Raw genomic sequence first — 19,609 nt, forward strand, 5'->3', positions numbered from 1 at the left:
CTTTCCTAAGCTCTCTCAGGTTTTTGAACTATACTTGTAGCTCAGTTAATGTAAACCCAGACCCCCACTTCACTAGCATTTAGATCCCTTTCCAAAACATTGCTATTCCACCAGAAATCAGAGAGTGCACAAGGTTAAAGGAATTTAATTGCATATTTCTGCACTCTTTCCTGTGGGTAACATTCTCAATCCCCTTACACCATTAATTGCAGTACATGTATTTCAAATGGTCTTACTGCCAAGTAAATTTTGCTAAATATTTAACTTAACATTTTGTTTTCACATTGTCTTCATGAAAACTTACGAAAAGTTCTTCAAACTGTTTCTGAATCTCATTATCCATATCCTCATTCTTAAAATGGGGATCACGAATAGGAAATGCTTCAACAAACAATAATGCTGCATTTGATCGAACTTCTGAGTTTCTGGCCTGTTACAAAGGAGAAGAAAAGAAATTGTTCATAAAATTGGTACTCTTTATTAAAACTTATTTGACAAATATTCTTCAAATCGCCATTATCAGTTTAGTACTTCTAATCGAGTAGGAATTCTAATAAAGTAATTTTGGATTAAACATAATTTATAACAACTTCTACATCTCACAGTTCAAAGTTCAGCCCAACCAGTAAATTTTAGGTTAGCTGTAAATTGAGTTCTCAGAGCATATTGGCTTCAAAGACGCAGAGGATTCACACTTGGAGGAGTGCCATCTTGTGTAGGCCTAAAATAGTTAAAGTCAGTTAGCACTGCTACAGGCCTTCAAACATGTGCTCTGTAGTAGAGACGCTGCAGCTATAAAAGGTGGTACTTTGGTCTCAACCCTTAAATTAGTGCACACAATATGGAAATTGAATTTAAGCAAACATACTTGGTGGTTTTATCGAGGGCCGGAGGAGGGCAAAGAGGGAGAAAAAAGGTCATCCTCTGACACTTTTGGTGTTTGTCACTACTTGACAAAAAGTAGAAATTTCATAGGGATCTCTTTAATTAGTTTGAACGTTTCATTTAATTAAACAAATAACCAAAAACAAGTATATCACCCATCATATTCTTCAAGCAGTATGTGTATGAAAATAATTTGTAAGTTTAATTTACTCCTTAAATTCAGAAAAGGCAATCTTGTAATAACCTAAAATTAGAATTTACAATAAGCAAGCATTTTTGCATCAGTATCTCCTGTATCTGTCTGAAATGACTGAAAATAGCCCTGGTCCTAGAAAACACAAGAATGCAAACACAAGAATCCTCAGTAGCTTTAAAGGGAGGATAAAACGGTTACCTACCCTTCGTAACTGTTGTTCTTTGAGATGTGTTGCTCATGTCCATTCCATTCTAGGTGTGCGTGCACCCATCTGTGCAGTCATTTGAGATTTTTGCCTTAGTGGTATCTATAGGATCAGCTGTGGCACTCCCTGGAGCGCCGTGCTCCTGTGTTGGTATATTAGGTGGCACCAGCCCTGTGCCCTCTCAGTTCCTTCTTGCCGGCAACCCCAACAGAAGGACAGGAGGTTGCGTAACGGAATGGACATGAGAAACACATCTCGAAGAACAGTAGTTACGAAAGGTAGGTAACTATTTTTTCTTCAAGTGTTTGCTCATGTCGATACCATTCTAGGTGACTCACAAGCAGTGTCCATGGAGGTGGGCTCAAAGTTCATGGTCACGCAGCTTGCAGCACTGCTCTACCACAGCCAGCGACATCACAAGCCTGCTGGGTATGTGCATAATGAGATGCAAACATGTGGAAAGACGACTAGATAGTAGCCCTACAGACCTCTTGGATTGGTACCTGCGCCAGGAAGGCCACTGATGACGTTTGAGCCCCAGTTTAGTGTGCCGTCACGACTGCTGGCGGAGGCACTTTCACCAGCTCATAGCGGTAGTGGATGTAGGCAGCAATCCAGGACACAATCCTTTCAGCAGACACAGGGCGACCTTTCAGTCTGTCTTCCACCGCAACGAACAACTGCGTTATGGAACGCCTTTGTCCTATCTATGTAAAAGGCCAGCGCCCTCCTGACATCCAGGGTGTCCAACCTGCATTCTTCATCTGACGTATGAGGCTTTGGGAAGAAGACAGGTAAGTATATGTCCTGGCCCTTTCATTCACAGCAGACACGACCAGTGATGCTGCTGGAGGATGCGTGTAGGAGGTATTTGAACCCTTTTGCAGGGATGTAATACTTCTTTTCCACCTTCTAAGAAGTTGGTGGAATGGAAGAGGGGGTTTGCAACACCAATTTGGAAATTTTAAGGACCCCTAGGTGGACAGGCAGCATGAACCGGGCTGGGGTGGAGGAGGATATAACATTGAAGAGGTCATTGGACTCCTCCGCGACCTCCTCAATTTGTAGGTTAAAGTTAGCAGCCACCCTTTGAAGGAGGGCCTGGTGCTCCTTCAAAGTTGTCGGGGGGACTGTCCGTTTGGGAGGGAGCCGCTACTGCTTCATCCAGGGACAACAACAACGACTGCACCACTTTATGCAGGCTCCCCATCCCTTTCCAGGGACGGCTCTTTAGGTGCTGGGGTTCGGCATGCTGTTCCCAAATTGGATGAGGCACTCCATTCCAATTCCGGTGCTGGTGGTGCCAGGGCCGGTTGGTCCGAGGTGGCCAGGGAGGGCTGGTGGGAACACAGAACCGGCATTACTGGCATGACCTACGGGTTCCAATACAGCCATTGAGCAGGCCACTGCCCCTGCTGCATGTTGTCGTTGCAGGTGCCGTGCTGGTCTCATGAGTTAACAGCACATCACCTCTTCTTGGCAAGGAGCTGAACTCCCGGTTCGACTCAGACCACTGCCCTTCTGGTGACCAGGGTGGAGCCTGAGTCTGCCGACTGACTCTGGTCGGCGACCGGTGAGGCGAGGGCAAGGAACAGCACCTTCCCAACGAATGGTACTGGGGGAAGGGGACTGGTGCCGTGACAAGGAGTGGCCATGCCTGGGCAGGGACCAACATCTGGGAGACCGTCTAGGCCAGCGGTCCCCAACCTTTTTGGCACCAGGGACCGGTTTTGTAGAAAAAAAAAATTCCGCGGACTTATGGGATGGTTTTGGGACGATTCAAGCGCATTACATTTATTTTTGTACTTTTATTTCTATTATTATTGTAATATATAATGAAATAATTATACAACTGACCATAATGCAGAATTAGTGGGAGCCCTGAGCTTGTTTTCCTGCAACTAGATGGTCCCACTGGGAGACAGTGACACCCGAAGTGTGTTGCTTATGTCCAGTCTACTCCGTAATCTCGTTTTAGTTGCTGTCACTGCAGAAAACCCTGCTTCACAAAGATAGGATGTTGAAAATGGAAGTAAGCTTTTCAGTGCTTTTGTGGAAATCTCAGGATATTCCGCCTTGACTTTAATCCAGAACGTATGGAGATTTGAAGTCGTCTCAAACATACCTTTAAGGCCACCGTCATTTGTGATCTCAAGCACTTGATCCTCTTTTAGCACGGATAAAGTCGATTCACCTGGCTTATTCACAAATGGGTCGCAGATCCATTCCTTCCCAGTTCGGGGGTCTTTTGTGGTTGGGAAGTAATGCTCAAACTCTTTTGAAAGCTGAGATAGGTGATCATGCACCAGCTGGGAAAAAGAAGGCCTGGCTCAGTCTCTTTCAAAATCTCTGCTAATGTTTGAAACATGTGAACATTGGGATTTTTGACTCGTCGCCCCCATAATTCTAGTTTGGCTTTGAATGCAGCCACTTTATCTGCCGACCTGAACACAGTTGTCGTTCTCCCCTGAAGTGACAGATTGAGTTCGTTGAGCAGGTTGAATATGTCACACAAGTAAGCAAGTTTTATGACCCATTCTGTGTCACTGAAATGTGCTGCCCGTGGTGACTGTTTTTCTAAAAGAAATCTCTGGAGCGGCTCTCGTAACTCAAAAACTCTGGCCAGTGATCTACCTTTAGAAAGCCATCTCACTTCTGTGTATAAAAGAGAAGACGTGTGTGCTCTACGTCCATCTCCTCACAGAGCTGCGCGAACAGACGTGAGCTTAAGGGCATGTACTTTAATGTGGTTGATAATTTTAATCACATCCTTCAAAACTTTGTTAAGTTCAGATGACATTTTTAGGCTAGCTAGCATTTCTCTATGGATGACACAGTGCATAGACTCACATTCAGAAGCGACCTCCTTGACCCGAGTAATGAAACCAGAAAGCCGTCCAGTCATGGCAGCTGCTCCGTCCGTGCATATAGAGACACAAAATGACCAATTCAGTTTTCCTGACATGTAATCGTTCAAAGACTTGAATAGTTCTGCAGCTGTGGTGTTGGTTGGCAACAAAAGTGCACATAACATATCCTCATGCACATCCTCCTGAAAAATATATCGCACAAAAACAAGCATTGTTGCCTTGTCGTCAACATCGGTAGACTCGCCAACCTGGATTGCGTACCACGGTGACTCATTCACCCTCTCTAACAATTGTGCCTCAATATCCTCTGCTATTTCATCAATTCGTCTAGTTATGGTGCTAGCCGAAAGAGGAACACGTGCCACCTTTTGAACTACAGCCTCTCCTAAAAGTTCACGACAAATGTCCTTAGCAGCAGGCAGGATCAACTCTTCACCAATAGTAAAGGGCTTCTTAGCTTTAGCAATGCGGTTAGCCACTAAGAATGATGCTTTCAGTGCAGACACATTTGATGAAGTGGTGGCCTTCAATAATTGCTTCTGTTCTTCGTGTTCACATTTTTTTCTTTTGAAAAACTCCAAAGGCTTGTCTTTTAATGCAGGGTGCTTGGTCTCCATGTGGTGTAGCAGTTTTGAAGGTTTCATGGCTTCGTTGGATAGCCGGTCGCCACATATTATACAAAGCGGGCGTGGAGAATGTGAGTCACCTGTTGCAATGAACCCGTAATTTAAGTAGGACTCTTGGTATTTTCTTTTAAATGCAGCTCTCTTTTTGTTGGCCGTCTTAGAGTCTTCTGCTGTCTCATCATTGGGTCTTTCCCCCTTTTCAAAGAAGCTTTGCAGCGACGTTTATTTTTTACTCATTTTGGCCAGGGTTAGCTTGTGGGCTTACCAAAACTGTGCGAGAAAGAGGCACGGATGGAAGTGGTAAATAAAATAATGGGCTGGCCACGTGCAGACTAATATAAGTGTCGGATTCTGACTTAAAGCCTGCCACCAGATGCAGCTGTACAATTGAAGTACATCAACTCACTTGCCACTATAAAGCCTGCCACCAGATGCAGCTTAATTGTCACTTACCACTCACTGATAGGGTTCTGATATTAGTCTGCAAGCGATTGATTTATTATGGTCTCTATGCAGTGAAACCTCTGCTAATGTAATCTGTTTTTGCAGCCGCTCCCCAGCGCTAGCATCATGGCCTCAGCTCCACCTCAGATCATCAGGCATTAGATTCTCATAAGGAGTGCAAAACTCCCTCCATCGCATGCGCAGTTTACAGTAGGGTTCGCGCTCCTATGAGAATCTAACATCTGACAGAAGGCGGAGCTCAGGCAGTAATGCGAGCGACGGAGAGCGGCTCTAAATACAGATGAAGCTTTGCTAGCTCACTCACCGCTCATGTCCTAGCTGCTCATGTCCTGCTGTGCACTCACTGTTCATGTCCTGCTGTGCGCTCGGTTCGCGGCCCGGCTCCTAACAGGCCATGGACCGGTACCGGTCCGCGGCCCGGGGGTTGGGGACCCCTGGTCTAGGCGAAGGTGAGTTGGGCCGTGGCGATCTCTGATGGGAAGCTCGCCAGTACTGGTGGTACAGGAACCGGCGCTTCGACTCCGGTGTCCCATGTCTTGTAGGTGGAGAGCACAATGAGGACCTGGGCCTTCTAATCTGCAACCTAGGATATGGTGCCGGAGTCCGAAGCCACGGAGATGGAGATCTGCACCTGTGGTCTGGTGATCGAGGGTGCTCCACCACTCTATGAGGTGGTCCCATGATCGGCTTGCCCTTAGATGTCAGAGTCTTAGCTGAGTCTGCTGCCTGGTGCAGCGTCTGTTGTGCCAGTTGGCCTACTTGCTCTTTAGCCACTGGGGCCACTTTGGGCAATGAGGGCCCTGGGAGAGACTGCAGTCCCCTACCACTCCCCGGAGTTGGATCTCTGGTTGAGTTGGGGGGTCCGACCTCCACGGTACCCCCATGAAGGGCACATGGCCTGACACTGGCCAGGAGCTGGGAGGCTCTTCTTCTTTTGCCACTTCTTAGGTAAGCCAACCCTACGGATACGCAAAGGCAAAAAAGCCTCCGACAACTGTGTACGTGGGCACACACACACCTAGAATGGAATCAACATGAGCAAGCACTCAAAGAAGAAAGCATTTTACTGAGTTGCAAGTACATGAAGGCTTTTGTTCCACTGACTCACTTGGCAGATGAAGCTTTTTTAAAAATACAATTGAAATCTAACTTAAGAAGAGTAGATTGCCTTCATACATTACATTAGGGTTGCAAGGCAAGAGTTGCCAGATGCATAGAGGGAGTCAGAAAAATAGTCTGAAAAATAAGCATGTTTTCCTACAAAAACTACTAAAGTGAAAGGTGCCTTAGAAATTCAGATAGGGTTCTGCTATTTGTTGTAGTGATGAAATTATTTGAACTGAGAATTAGGAATAGCATCAGCATTAACTATACACAAAAGAAAAGATAATGCTTTTATATAAAGGTCTAATTGCACGGCTATTCTATTACCATGTGTTCATCTAAATCTCAGATGTATTTCATAAAGGAAATGTAATACTGCACATGTTCAGTATACTATTTTCAAATCACTTGTAATTCATGTATTTCTCAAACTTATTGTTTCCAAACTGAACAAAGATTACTAAACAGCAGAACTTAAAGTGTATTAGTGCAACATAACCCCCCCACCAAAACCCCACAACTATACAACCTTTAGAAATGTAAAATGTATATTTGTATTACTATAGTATTGAGAGGCCCTAGTATGGACCAGGTCATCATTTGGGCTAGGTACTGTATAAAATAGAAGAAAGGAACAGTTCCTACCCCAGAGAATGGTACAATTTAAGCATAAAAGAGAACAGATGAGTACAAGAAAATAATGAGACAATACTGGTGAACATGATAGGCAGTGGTCTCAGCACACCAGTGACCTAACTGTCGTCACTTTTTTGTGGGCATTACGGAAAAGGAGTTTTAAGGAGGGCTTTGAAGGTGGATAATAAATGAGTTTTGCAGATGTTTACAGGGAGCATCTCCCAAATATGAGAAGCAGCATGGGAGAAAGCACCAAGATGCTTGTTTGGAAATTTAACAACTGGGAGATTGAGGCTGGCATCATAGGCTGATTGGAGGTGGGAATCAACTTCTTGATAGCGAAACAGAGAGGATAGCAGAGAGCAAATCAGGGTAAGGACAGGACATGAAGTGCATTCAAAGTAAAAACAAATAGCTTAAGTTTGATGTGATAGAGAAGGGGGAGTCAGGGGAGCAATGCAAAGAAAGGGGTGACACAGTCAATGTGATGGGCTAGCAAAATGATCTTTGCATGCTCATGTAACTAAAGCAGACCTGAACATATTTTTCTGTAATTTACAAAATAAATCACTTATATTGTTACTGTGATACTCACTTCACTTACATCATGGTAAAACTGTTTATGAAAGCTATCACTGGTTCCAAGTTAGGTGGTATACAGCAAACAAGGTTAGATTAAAATAATGTACAGAAGGGGTAATATTAAACCAAATTTTTATCCTTTTTCAGAAAAGAATAAGAAATGTTTGCTCAAAAAGAAGTTTAGCATTCAGTGAGGATTCACCAGAAGTTCTCTCTCAACGAGGGGCATGCTGGCCCCTAAGTAGTCCCTTCCTTCCCATTCCCTACATAGATCTCCTTTGTTTCCTGACATCTTGTGCCAGATGGAGAGAGGGCAGAAACTCGAGTGCCAATGATGTAAAACAAAGGCTGAACACAAAATATGTCTCAAAGCCTACGCTGAAGCTGAATTACACAACAAGTGAACCTTCCTTTCAATTACCATTGAAGTTTCCAAATCTCACCTCAAGGAACTATCCAGGCAAACTGCTTCTTCATCAATCCTGAGACTACAGCCTGCATCAGAACTACCATCCTACTTCACTGAAAAGATCTTTCACATTCAGGAAGGCTTCCTAAAGAGGAGATAATTTACCTGTAATTGGAAATTCCTCAAAATGCATGGTCCCCATCTGTATTCCACTGTGGGCTATGTATGCACACCATGCACCCAGAGTCAGAGAATTTAAAAGCAGTGTCCGACGGTCTGCACATGCACCCAAGCCTTGTGCTTCCATCCGAAGTGACAAAAGGCGGGGGAGACTGATCACATCTCAAGTTCCTGACAGATTTGAAGCAGAGGGGACAGAGGGCAAGTGGCAGCACACAGATAGGGACCACACGTCTTGAAGAAACTTCAGTTACAGGTAAGTAACCTTCTCGTCTTCGAATGATGGTTCCTATTGTATTCCATCGTGGGTGATTGACAAGCAGTACCTAAGTTGGAGGAGGGTGTGAGGATAAGGACGGAAGGGTCATGTGGAGAATCACCGTGCCAAACAAGGCATCTTAAGTTCCCTCTAAGCTGCACGGCCACCCAGCAGTCTATCAAGTGCTGCACACTTAAGGTGCCCCTCCACTCACTGCCACACTGCTCCTGTCCTCTGCCTTGGAGCTCCTGACCAGAGGCTTCTGGGAGCCTCCTGCTTGCTGTGTAGAGTAGGAACGGGGAGGGAGGGCGCTGATGTCAGGATGTCCCCCTACCCCATCTGCACAGAGCTGGTGGGGAGGGGAGGGGAGGAGAGAGAGAACACATGACAGGGCCCAGAAGTGGGATGGACAGAGCTTGCTGGCAGCTGCTGTTCTGTCTGAACAAGCGGGTTTCAGACTAGCGATCTACTTAAAAGGGCAGCGTACTTAAAGGGGCAACGCATGTCTCTGTCTCTCTCTCACACACACACACACACACCCACACCCAACACATACTTGTATTATTGTTACTTCTTGATACTTCTTTCAAAATGTGTTATTTTAGTTTTTTGACTGGTCTATGTATTTCATAATTTTTATTTCTCTCACACTTACATTTAATTCTTTGAGTAGTGAGTTCTAAAATGCCTAGGAGTAATTACCCCTATGGTATCTAGGTTTGTTTCTACTGGTGGCGCACATCTGCACATTACCTCGATATGGTGCACATAACAACATTCATTCTGCGCATGGATGGAAAAAATTAGAGGGAACATTGGAGGAATCTACTGCCGAGTCCTGGACCAAGGTATAGGGCATTGTGAATGTGTGGGCAGAGCTCCACGTGGCTGCTCTACATATGTCTACGCGAGGCACATCCTGAATGCATGTTGTGGTCGTTGCTTGAGCTCTAGTGGAGCTAGCCTGTATGCCAGTCGGGGGAGGAAGATTCAACAGCTGGTAGCAGACTTTAATGCAGCCGGAAATCCATTGGGAGATTCTCTGGGTGAAGATGGCCTGTCCCCTGATTCTCAATGCTATCACAATAAACAGTTTAAGGGACTTTGTGATTATTTTTGTTCTCTTCAGGTAAAAGACCAGAGCTTGTCAGATGTCAAGGGAATGAAGCCTATATTCTTCTGCAACTGTGAATGGATCGGTAAATATGAAACTGGGAGATCACCAGGTAAAAAATTCAAGTGTAGGCATAAGGAAACTTTATCCTTATGGAATACTATAAATGGCAGGTCCACCATTAAAACTCCGAGTTCCCAAACCCTTCTCACCAAAGTGATAGCAACAAAGAAGGCGACCTTCATGGAGAGGAAGGACTGAGAGCAAGATGCCATTCACTGAAAAAGGAGGTGGGGGGAATTGTTAATACCAAGAGTACCAGATTCAGGTCCTATTGAGGCGCAATCTTTTGCAGGGCTGCAAAGGTTCTTAGGAAGCCTTTCCAAAATCCAGCCGTTAGCAGGTATGTAAAAACTGTAACCCCTCCACAGGAGGATGGAATGTGCTGAGGGCAAAACCTGATGTCTTGAAAGATAGAATGTAGTCCAGGATTTGGGGAATCTTCACGGCTTCTAGTGGAATCTTTCCTACTCTTAGAGAGAATGTCTTGTACTGCCAAGGAAATGCCTGTTCTATAGTTGATGCCCATCCAAACACCACACTATGAGGTGGGGTGAACATAGATTGGGATGCCTGATCTTGCCATTGTACTGGATCAGAAAGATTGGGGAAGTTCAGGATGGTAATCAGTTGACGGGATGACATGTGCAGGAGATTGGGGATCCAGAACTGTCTGGGCCAAAAGGAGGCAATCAATGACTGTTGCCTTGTTTCATCAGATTTTGTATATCACACAAGGTAGGAGAAGTAGTGGAAGAAAGAAGTAGTTGAGTTGGAGAGAAAAACGATTACTAACCTTCTTGTAACTGTTCAAGATGCGTTGCTCATGTCCATTCCAATTAGGTGTGCACGCGCCGCATGCACAGAAGCCAAAAGATTTTTCCCCTAGCTGTACCCGTTCGGTTGGCCTGGGTGCCGATGGGGGTCAATGTGCTCATGGTGCTCAATGTAGGGCCCTGCCAACCTGCCACCCCCTCAGTTCCTTCTTAACACCAGTGATGGCTAGCTGGAACACCCTTAGCTCTTGCCTGGGCAAGCAATCTTCGCAGTGTCCTGGTATACAGTTGTTTATAGTCAGTAGTTTTAGTAGTTATATTTTACAAGTTCCATTTGTGCCCCTCACCCCAACATTCTCCCGGAACTGTGACATGCCTCGGTCCCTAAGTTTTAAAGTCTGCAAGGACTGTGGCAAGTCTATGTCCAGGAGCAACCCACACACTTCTTGTTTGAGGGAGAGCCATTTGAAGGAGCACTGCAAGATCTGCAAGGGGTTTCACTCCAGAACCCTAACAGACCAGGACCAGCAACTCAAATTCTCCGACTCTAGGCACACAGTGCGCATGTGTAACCCACAATGGAATACAATAGGGACCATCACTCAAAGAAGAACAACCTGGATTTGCTCTCCCTGCATTCACCAATATACAGGCTGCCTGCATTCCTGGTGTTCAGTACATTCACTCATCAAGAAGTTCTGGACACCCTAAAATAGTCTTGATCCGAGACCTATGAATCCGAACTATGTGCCCCCTGGCTTGTGAGAGAGTCATAAGCGACTGATGCCCCACACAACTGAAAAAGCCAACAACTCATTAATCCACCTACAAAACGGAAGAGAATATCATCATGTTTCTCATCGTTCAGCTCAAAGAGATCTCTATAACATCTACCTACCTTCCAGAGATACTTTTCAATTTCTTCAGACCGCCCACACAACAATGAAGTATACCATATGAATCATAATTGGTGATTTCACCAGCCATACCTCTCAATAAAGCTATACAGAGAACAATGACAATGGACGTGACGTGTGCAGGTGTTCATCAGTTAAGCCTGATTCATCACTTGAAGCTACATAGTTCTTTTAACAGTTGCTGGTAGAATCACAGAAAATTAGGATTGGAAGAGACCTCAGAAGGTGGTCTCAAAGGTGCTGTGTCATCCAGGGCTTTGTGTTTATACTCACACTCATAGAAGCGTGAGTATAAACCTGACCTTGCCTTTGTTAGCACTACTTTAGCTCTCACACATAGAAAATTGGTGCTATACCCAATTCCAAGATCACATCATCATCCTATTGGAATTGAGGTACATGCTGCTGTCATTCCTATCTTTACACGGTTCTGATGTGAGTTCAACTTTGAAAGCAAACTGGCCGGCATTCTCCAAAGATGCTGACATAGCTGTCAGACCTATTGAACCAATACCCAAGAACTACATCCACTTCATCGATGCTGTATGTCACTCTGCTATAAGAAACCTACCTTGTCAGAAGGAATAACCCCTGACTAACACCCCAGCCAGCTATACTGTAGGAGGTATACAAAAATTCTAAGACCATGTCTTTGCTTATGACAATAGCTGCTAGGAAACATTTACTGTCAGAAATTACTCAAGAATGCCTAAAATCCTAGCAGAACTTGATAAAAAAATCCATGGATATGACCCATAACAGCAAAAAAGCATGGTCAACCATACATAAGCTCTGACAATACAAAGATGAGTGGACATTTCAACATCTCAGCTGATCAGATCGCCCACCCAATGCTATTCAATGGGAAGGTTAAGCGGACCACTGCCAACTGGTCATTACTTCAGCAAATACCCCCAGATATACCCCACAATCTAGATCTTACAGTGTCTTTCACCCTGAAGGAATTGGATGCTGGCATCAATGCCTGAAAACGGGGAAAGCAGCAGGCCAAGATGACATCTGAACTGGGCAGATCAAAAATTTCACCCCACATACACAGAAGTGGCTCTTGAGTATGTTCAATACCAGTTTCATCCAGCTCAAGCTCCTGAAAATCTGGTGAAAAGCCAAAGGAGTGGCTCTTTTTAACCATCCAACCCAAAAAACTTTCAACCTATCTCACTCTTGTGTGATATTTTAAAATTGTTTGAGTGACTACTGTTATTCTGCCTTACACCACTTATTGAACCACTTCTTATCAACAAACACAGGCTGGTTTTTGCTGGGGTTGGTCCTGTCCTGTACAGCTTCTGAATTTGACAACATATTGAAGATGGACATGAAAGAGGATTAATTATGAGAGCAGTGTTTGTTGATCTCTCAGCCACTTATGATAGTCAATCATCGAGGATTCCTTGCCAAGGTACTAACATAACAAATAACCACCACTTCATGAAACTAATACAGACCATACTGGAGGACTAAAGATTCTTTGTGAACTTTTGTGGCAAACAAAGATGATGACGACGACAGAAGAATGGCCTCCCAAAGTGTATTGTCTTAGCACCTACATTATACAACATCTACACAAACAACCCCAGAAAAAGATGCTTTATCTATGTAGATGATCTGTGCATCACACACACACACCCCACAAAGAGTTTGACATTAATAGTTTGGTGAATGCACTTAACAAATCTTTTACTGTACTTGGCTAGGTTATCTGGCATGTTGGGGGAGAACTGAGGGTGGGGGGGTGTTAATCAAAAAATGCCCGTTAACTAAGACTTACACTTACCAATGGAATACCCATTTTCAAAGAATTAGAATACAATAAAATCAAGAAAGAATAAAATAGTATACAGGTACTCACCAATCCAGTAGTGTAGTACTGCACTGTAGAATGGTTGGTTTCTTGAAGCACTTAGGTGTATACAGGTAAAATTTTCGATACAGTAGATTATCTTAAGTCACTATGGGCAGTGCATGGCGTACACTCAGATCACTAAAAATACACTTAACACTAAAACTATACTGAACATAATTTAATCTTTCTTTGATGACTCAGAAGGCACTTCAGGATCTTACAGTGCCTCAGTGTCATCATTATCAACATCAATTCTCATTATAGACGGTGCAGGAGATTGGGCTGAATCTGTCATGACCCTATGACAAACCCTGGAAGCTGCTTTTTGAATAAATCCCTGGTATCAGCTTGCTTATTGTCTTCTGCCTCTTTTGCATAAAAAAAAAAAGAGTGCAGAATGTGCAATTGCCTCACCTTCTGGGCAGTATACTAGTCCCGGTTACTAGACTGAAGATTTGTATTGGGAGATATCAGAAACGCCAGTTAGAGCTTCCTGGTTGATAAAGTGCCGGATAATACAGTTTTTACTCCTGGGGAATTCTGCACTACTGCACATGTGCAGAATTTATGTCCCCTGTAGATTTCTTTGGTTCCCCATAGAAAAAGGACTTTCTGACAGGGAAGCCCACAAGAGCGGTCATGCAACTATCCCCAGCAGTATGTTTCAGGTGCCCAGGGCAGCCAGCAGAGATGTAAATCACTGTGGGGCAGGAGGCAGGACTGGGGAAGACCCAGCTGGTGGCTCCTACCCTGCACCGGGCTCAGCTGCTACTCCCGGCTGTGCAGTATGTGACTTCCTCTTCCCCTGCATGGCATCTGGGGCCACCCCCAGATATCTCCCACAACTGCAGAAAGCTCTGCAAACTCCCCCCCACCCCTGCTTCCTGCACCCATCTTTCCTCAGCTGCAGGGGAAGGGATCTCTGTACAGGGAGCTGCTCCCCCATCCGCCCAAACCCCGTGCATCCAGACCCCCTCATATCCAGAGCCTCTCACCAAGCCTCACCCCCCCACACTCAGACCCCTCTCCAAATGAGCTCCATTCCCCTGCACCTGGACTACCCCATTTTGCCACCCGCACACGGATTCCCACGTCACCGAGCCACAACCAGCTACACCTGGATTCCAACCCCACTGAGCCCCACTTCCCCAGCATCTGGATCCCTCACTAAGCCCCTCACACCCAGACCCCCCTGCTGAGCTCTATCCCCCCTCTCCTCCACTCAACCCCGCCTCCTTCACCTGGACGCTCCTGCAGAGTCCCATCACTGTTGCACCCAGAAACCACTCCCCCACCTCCAACAAACCCCTGTACACCCAGATCCTCCCCATACCTGGATTCCCCACTTAGCTGGCTCCACCCAGATTGCTCCACACAGAACCCTCTCAACCCACACCTGGATTCCCCCACATTAAGCCCCTCCACTTTTGGATCCTGCCTTGCTGAGCCTGCCTGCCCACACCTGGTTCACCTGGCATGGAGGAGCAGGGCCCTGGGATGATTCTGGGGCAGGCCTGGACCTTGAACTGTGCCAGGGTTGGGCGCAACTCACCGCTGAGACCGTGTCCTGGATGGGAGCTGCACAGTGATCTCCCACTTCTATGCAGCCAGTGGTCTGTGCTCCCCAATGCCATGCTGGAGCCTCCGCATTTATATGACAAATAAAATTGGCAGAATTTTGCACAATCTTAAAATATTGTGTGTGGAATTTTTAATTTTTTGGTGCACAATGCCCTCAGTAGCATACTATGTAGCCAAACAACAACAGGCAAAGCAGCAAAGATGCAAGTCAGTGTATTGACTGCTTGCACAAAGCTGATGAAGGATCAGCCAGCTGGCTGAAATTAGAAGGTCTTCTCCTTTGAGATCTCTCTCTAAAGTGGATAATCTGACTGCCGGAAATACTTCTGGGAATACTGTCGGTATTGTTGCTACTGTTATTGCTGACCCTCGTGGAAACATCTATCACTGGGCTATAAACTCCCAGCAAACAAGCAACAATGCTCGAAACCTAATGAATGCATTACACCTGGCAAAAACAAACTATCAAGCTAACTAATCTAACACTAAGGTACTAACTATATACCAAAAAAGAAAAGAAGAAAACTCTGAGTTAACAAGAAAAGGGTGAGGTAAATACCGCACAGAACACTCCGACTTAAGCTGCAGACGGTGAGAAGGAAGTGAGGAGGGTCAGGGCAGGGCAGCCCATAAGTAGCTATGGGATGGGCTATGAGGGACAGAAGGCACGAGTACTGCTTAGCAATGTTCTCTGGCTTCAGTGTGCACGGTGCACGCGCACCTGAGTGGAATACATATCTGCAGCTACTCACTTAAAGAGGAACTGGAGTGGTGGCAGGTCTGCATCTCCCTATATTCCCTCATCCTGGAGCACAAGAGTGTCTACAGTACAGGCACAGACACTATTGAAGAAACTCTTCAATCCAGAGTGCACAGGCACCCACATACATCCTGGTGTGAATCACACACAGGGATGCTATTTAAAGAAGAATTAGCTGAACATGACAGAATGACATTGTGGCCAAAAGGGCTAATGCAATCCTTGGATGTATAAACAGGGGAACAACAAGTAGGAGTAGGGAGGTTCTATTACCTCTATACTAGCATTAGTGCAAGTGCTACTGGAATAGTGTGTTCAAGGAGAGTTTTTGAAAGATTGGAGAAAGTTCAGAGATGATCCATGAGAATGATTAAATTATTTGAAAACACACCAATAAAAATTGAAGTTTAACTATTGGGTAAGTGTTAATTTCACCATACACACAAACCAATGAAAAAAATATTTTCACCAATAAACAAAATTTACAGAGAGGCAAAGTACAAAAAACGCTGCTTGAGAACTCTGATTTAAGCATTTTTACTTTGTATATTTTGACAAGCAATGTTGACAATTTGTGTTTCAATAGTTATAAAGCTCTAAATGTTTGAAACTCAATGTCTACTGCTAGTAATAATTATTCTGACTCCCCCCACCATTAATTTCCTGCAACTGTGAAAATTTATACTGTTAAAAATAAAGCATGCTTTAAAAACAATTATATCCATTGAAATCATTAAAAAATAAAAATTGAATTCTACCAAGCCCACTTGTAAAGAAAGATTCAAGGACCTCAATCTTTTTATCTTAAAGAGAAAAGATTATGGGGTGACTAAATCAAAGTCTATAATATCCACAGAAATTTTTATGCGGGCTGTTCAATCTAGCAGACAAAAGTATAAGAAAAGCCAATGGCTAGAAGTTGAAGCTAGCCAAATTTAGACTGGAAATAAGGTGCCAATTTTTAACAGTGAGGGTAATTAACCACTGGAGCAATTTATCAAAGGTTATGATGTGCTCTCCATCACTTGGAATTTTTAAAAATGAGGCCTGGATGTTTTTCTAAAGTTATCTGTACACTGCACATTGCTGTCAGCACTGTGTAAGGTACATGTAGCTACACACCACAGCGAAAAGCAGGCTGCATCCATACCTCAGTGCATAGTAACACTTGTCAGTGAAAGGTTCTAGCTAGGCATGTAAAAGTTTGATCGGTTAACCAATAACAAACCAATAAGTTAAACCTAAAAGTTAAACGCCTCTGCCGCCCTGCGCACCTGGGGATCCTGGCTGCAGGTCCCGTGCCCAGGGACCCCGGCTCCCTGGGTAAAATGTGGGGGTGCTGCACCCCCGCCCCCCCCCACACACACACCCGTAGCTCCTTAGTTAAACATTTAACTGATAGAATTTTAATACGGTTACTGCTTTTACATGTGATTTACATCCCTAGTTCTGACAGGGGGAAAGCATATCTCTGCTACTCAAGCTCTTCCCTGCTGCCTCCCTTCTGCTAGAGCCCTTTCCTGCTGCTGGATTCTTTCTCTACAGCAGATGAAGGTTCCAGCAGCGGGGAGCTGGTGGAGCCTTTCCCCACTGCCTCCTCATTGATTGAACCTTTCCCAACTGCCACTCGCTCCCTACAGTGGGGGAAGGCTCCAACAGTGTGGAGGTAGGGAGATACTAGACAAGGAAGGACCGTTTGTGAGAGCCATGTAGGGTATATGCCCGGGTATAGACCCACAGGCTTCAGGCGTACTCACCATAGCACTGTAGATAGTGAGGCATTGCTTTTTATACCCATCTTAGGGGGGGGCTAGCCAGCCATGTAGGTATTCTACATGCCCCCACAAGAAGAGTGCAGTATAGACTTACTCTAAGAGATATGCTCCAGTTCAAACCGGAAGTAATTCAGGGAAATCTAATGGCCTATGCTATGCAGGTCAGACTAGATGATCACAATAGCCCATTCTGCCTCAATCTTTGAAACTAACATAGCAATATTTGTATATATAGATATGTTTAAAAATTCCAAAACAAGACAATCCACTGCAAAACACTTCTCCCTCTGGGAAGAGGATGAGAGAACAAATGTGAAAGTTTTTAATCACAATGCTTAATGCACTAGTGGAAGGCACAGTGTAAGTGCCAGTGATGAGCACAGTATAAGAACCTGTATACGACAATTATATGAGGCCACATTCCTTTTAGTTCTCCATCCTTTAAAGCCACTTCGGATACAATTAAGCTCCAAGTTGTACAGAACCCCATTTTCATAGACATTTTGTTTTAATACAACTATTAAAAATTGTAATATTTTAAAGAAAAAAATCAATGTGAATGTTACACTAACTGCAATTTGAGGCTATCCAGTAAAGGAGAATTACCTTTAATGCTCTCCAAAGGATAGGTTGATACAATCTGTACAGCATTTCTTCAACTCCCTGACGAACTTTACTTTGTTTGTGAAAGTAACTCAGTAACTGTCAAAGCAAAACCAATATTAATGCATGAAATACATTTCACATGCTAGGTTCAATATATTTGAGAAAGGCAGCTTGTTTTATTCCACTATGTCTTTAGTCTGTATAAATACAATAAAACTACTTAGACAAGAGATAAAATTATTTTAGGTCAAGGTAGTCTATGTACTAAAGTATTCTCATTTTAAAATAGGAAAAGCAGAAAGAGGTATTGTCTCTCACTAGCTCAGATCTACAGAGAAGTGCAATTAGGAAGGGCAAAATCCTGGCAAGAGTGCCTTCTTCTCAGCTCCCTTTCATCCTTATTTATTTACCTATAATTTTTCAGGGAGAAGAGGAGAAGACAGACAGCAACTTTAGTGCTGAGGAAGCATATATGGGAGGCACAAACACCCCTTTATGTTATTAAAAATGAAAGATTTTTACTTAGTAGCTCATGTCCTCCAAATACATTACCACTGTAGATTATTTATTATTAAAGAAATGGACACATGCCCTGATCAGAAGAGGGCATATTCACTCCATGTAATGCACAAGATTTAAAAGCTTGTATTTAGCAGTGTCTAATACTGAAGTACTCAGCTTTTCCTTAATTCAACTATAAAAACAAAAAACTAAAAACAGAATATCACAAAGAGAAGGAACAAAGATAAAATTGCAGGACTACTTGTGCCACTTGCTCAGAGGTGTTACAGGGCAGCTCCTCCATTTGAAGCGTTCCATCAGAGCTCTAAACGCAATTACCTCTCAGTGGAATATTTCAAGTACTTAAAATGAAAGTTAGCCCATAATGAAAGAAAGTCCATAAGTGAGAATCTTCGGAGGTAAGATTTGTTTTATGTATCTAGCACAAATTTTGGTTGAGGAAAGGAAGTAGAGATTTGTGGGGGACGGGGAGTGTTGAGTCAAGAGGCCATGGAATTTCTCTGATAAGGATGGACTAACCCCATAATCCATGGAATTTTGTTATTGTTTTAATAATGAACAAACTCAACATCACTTATTTATGGGTGGATAATGATTTTTTTTAAATGAAGTTGAATTCAAGTTTAATTCAGATTTTTGTAGTCATAGATTATAAAACTGGAAGAAAAAGAAATATCTGTCAAATTACTCAAGCAAATTATTTGTATATGTTTCTTTAATTTCCTAATTGTCACTAGAATGTCAGATTTTTTTTAAAAAGACTGTTTTCTTCTACTAAGAAATTTCACTTGAAAGGTTCATCTATGCTGAAAAAGACCAAGGCCTCATTAACATCTTTACTGTAAAACACCACAAACAAAATTTATAAGTGAATAGCACATGCTTTATTTGCAGCCACCACCACCTGATATTTTTAACTATCCCAAGTCCAAAAAGGTGAAATGCTTTGACCAGACTATATATTTCATCAGGTTTGTAGTTAGGAGCAAAAGACCCATTGACTTCAAAGTCACTTAGGTCTTTTTTTTAAAAGCGCCACTCTTAGGTGCCTAAATATAGATTTTTGAAAACTTTAGTCTGTGTGTATATAAGAAGTTCACAATAACTTTGTTAAATGTACAGTAACTCCTCGCTTAACGTTGTAGTTCTGTTCTTGAAAAATGTGACTAAGTGAAATGATGTTAAGTGAATCCAATTTCCCCATAAGAATTAAT

At 43.6% G+C, this 19,609-nt stretch overlaps 1 protein-coding gene across 4 annotated transcripts in view; it reads right to left on the reverse strand.

The window, feature by feature from the left end:
• Positions 1–19,609, reverse strand: part of NCAPG2 (non-SMC condensin II complex subunit G2) — a 145,590-nt gene that overhangs the window by 58,276 nt on the left and 67,705 nt on the right. For all 4 annotated transcript variants that reach the window (XR_005594363.1, XM_039525839.1, XM_039525840.1 and 1 more), the window contains 2 exons: positions 17,874–17,969; positions 305–430 (listed from right to left, as the gene is read on the reverse strand). Coding sequence is in view for 3 of the 4 variants with exons in the window: in XM_039525839.1 (XP_039381773.1) it covers positions 305–430; positions 17,874–17,969 (222 nt within the window). In the remaining variant the exon portion in view is untranslated. The remainder of the gene's footprint in view (positions 1–304; positions 431–17,873; positions 17,970–19,609) is intronic.

Source organism: Mauremys reevesii, linkage group 2, assembly GCF_016161935.1.
Source record: "Mauremys reevesii isolate NIE-2019 linkage group 2, ASM1616193v1, whole genome shotgun sequence".
NCBI lineage: Eukaryota > Metazoa > Chordata > Testudines > Geoemydidae > Mauremys > Mauremys reevesii.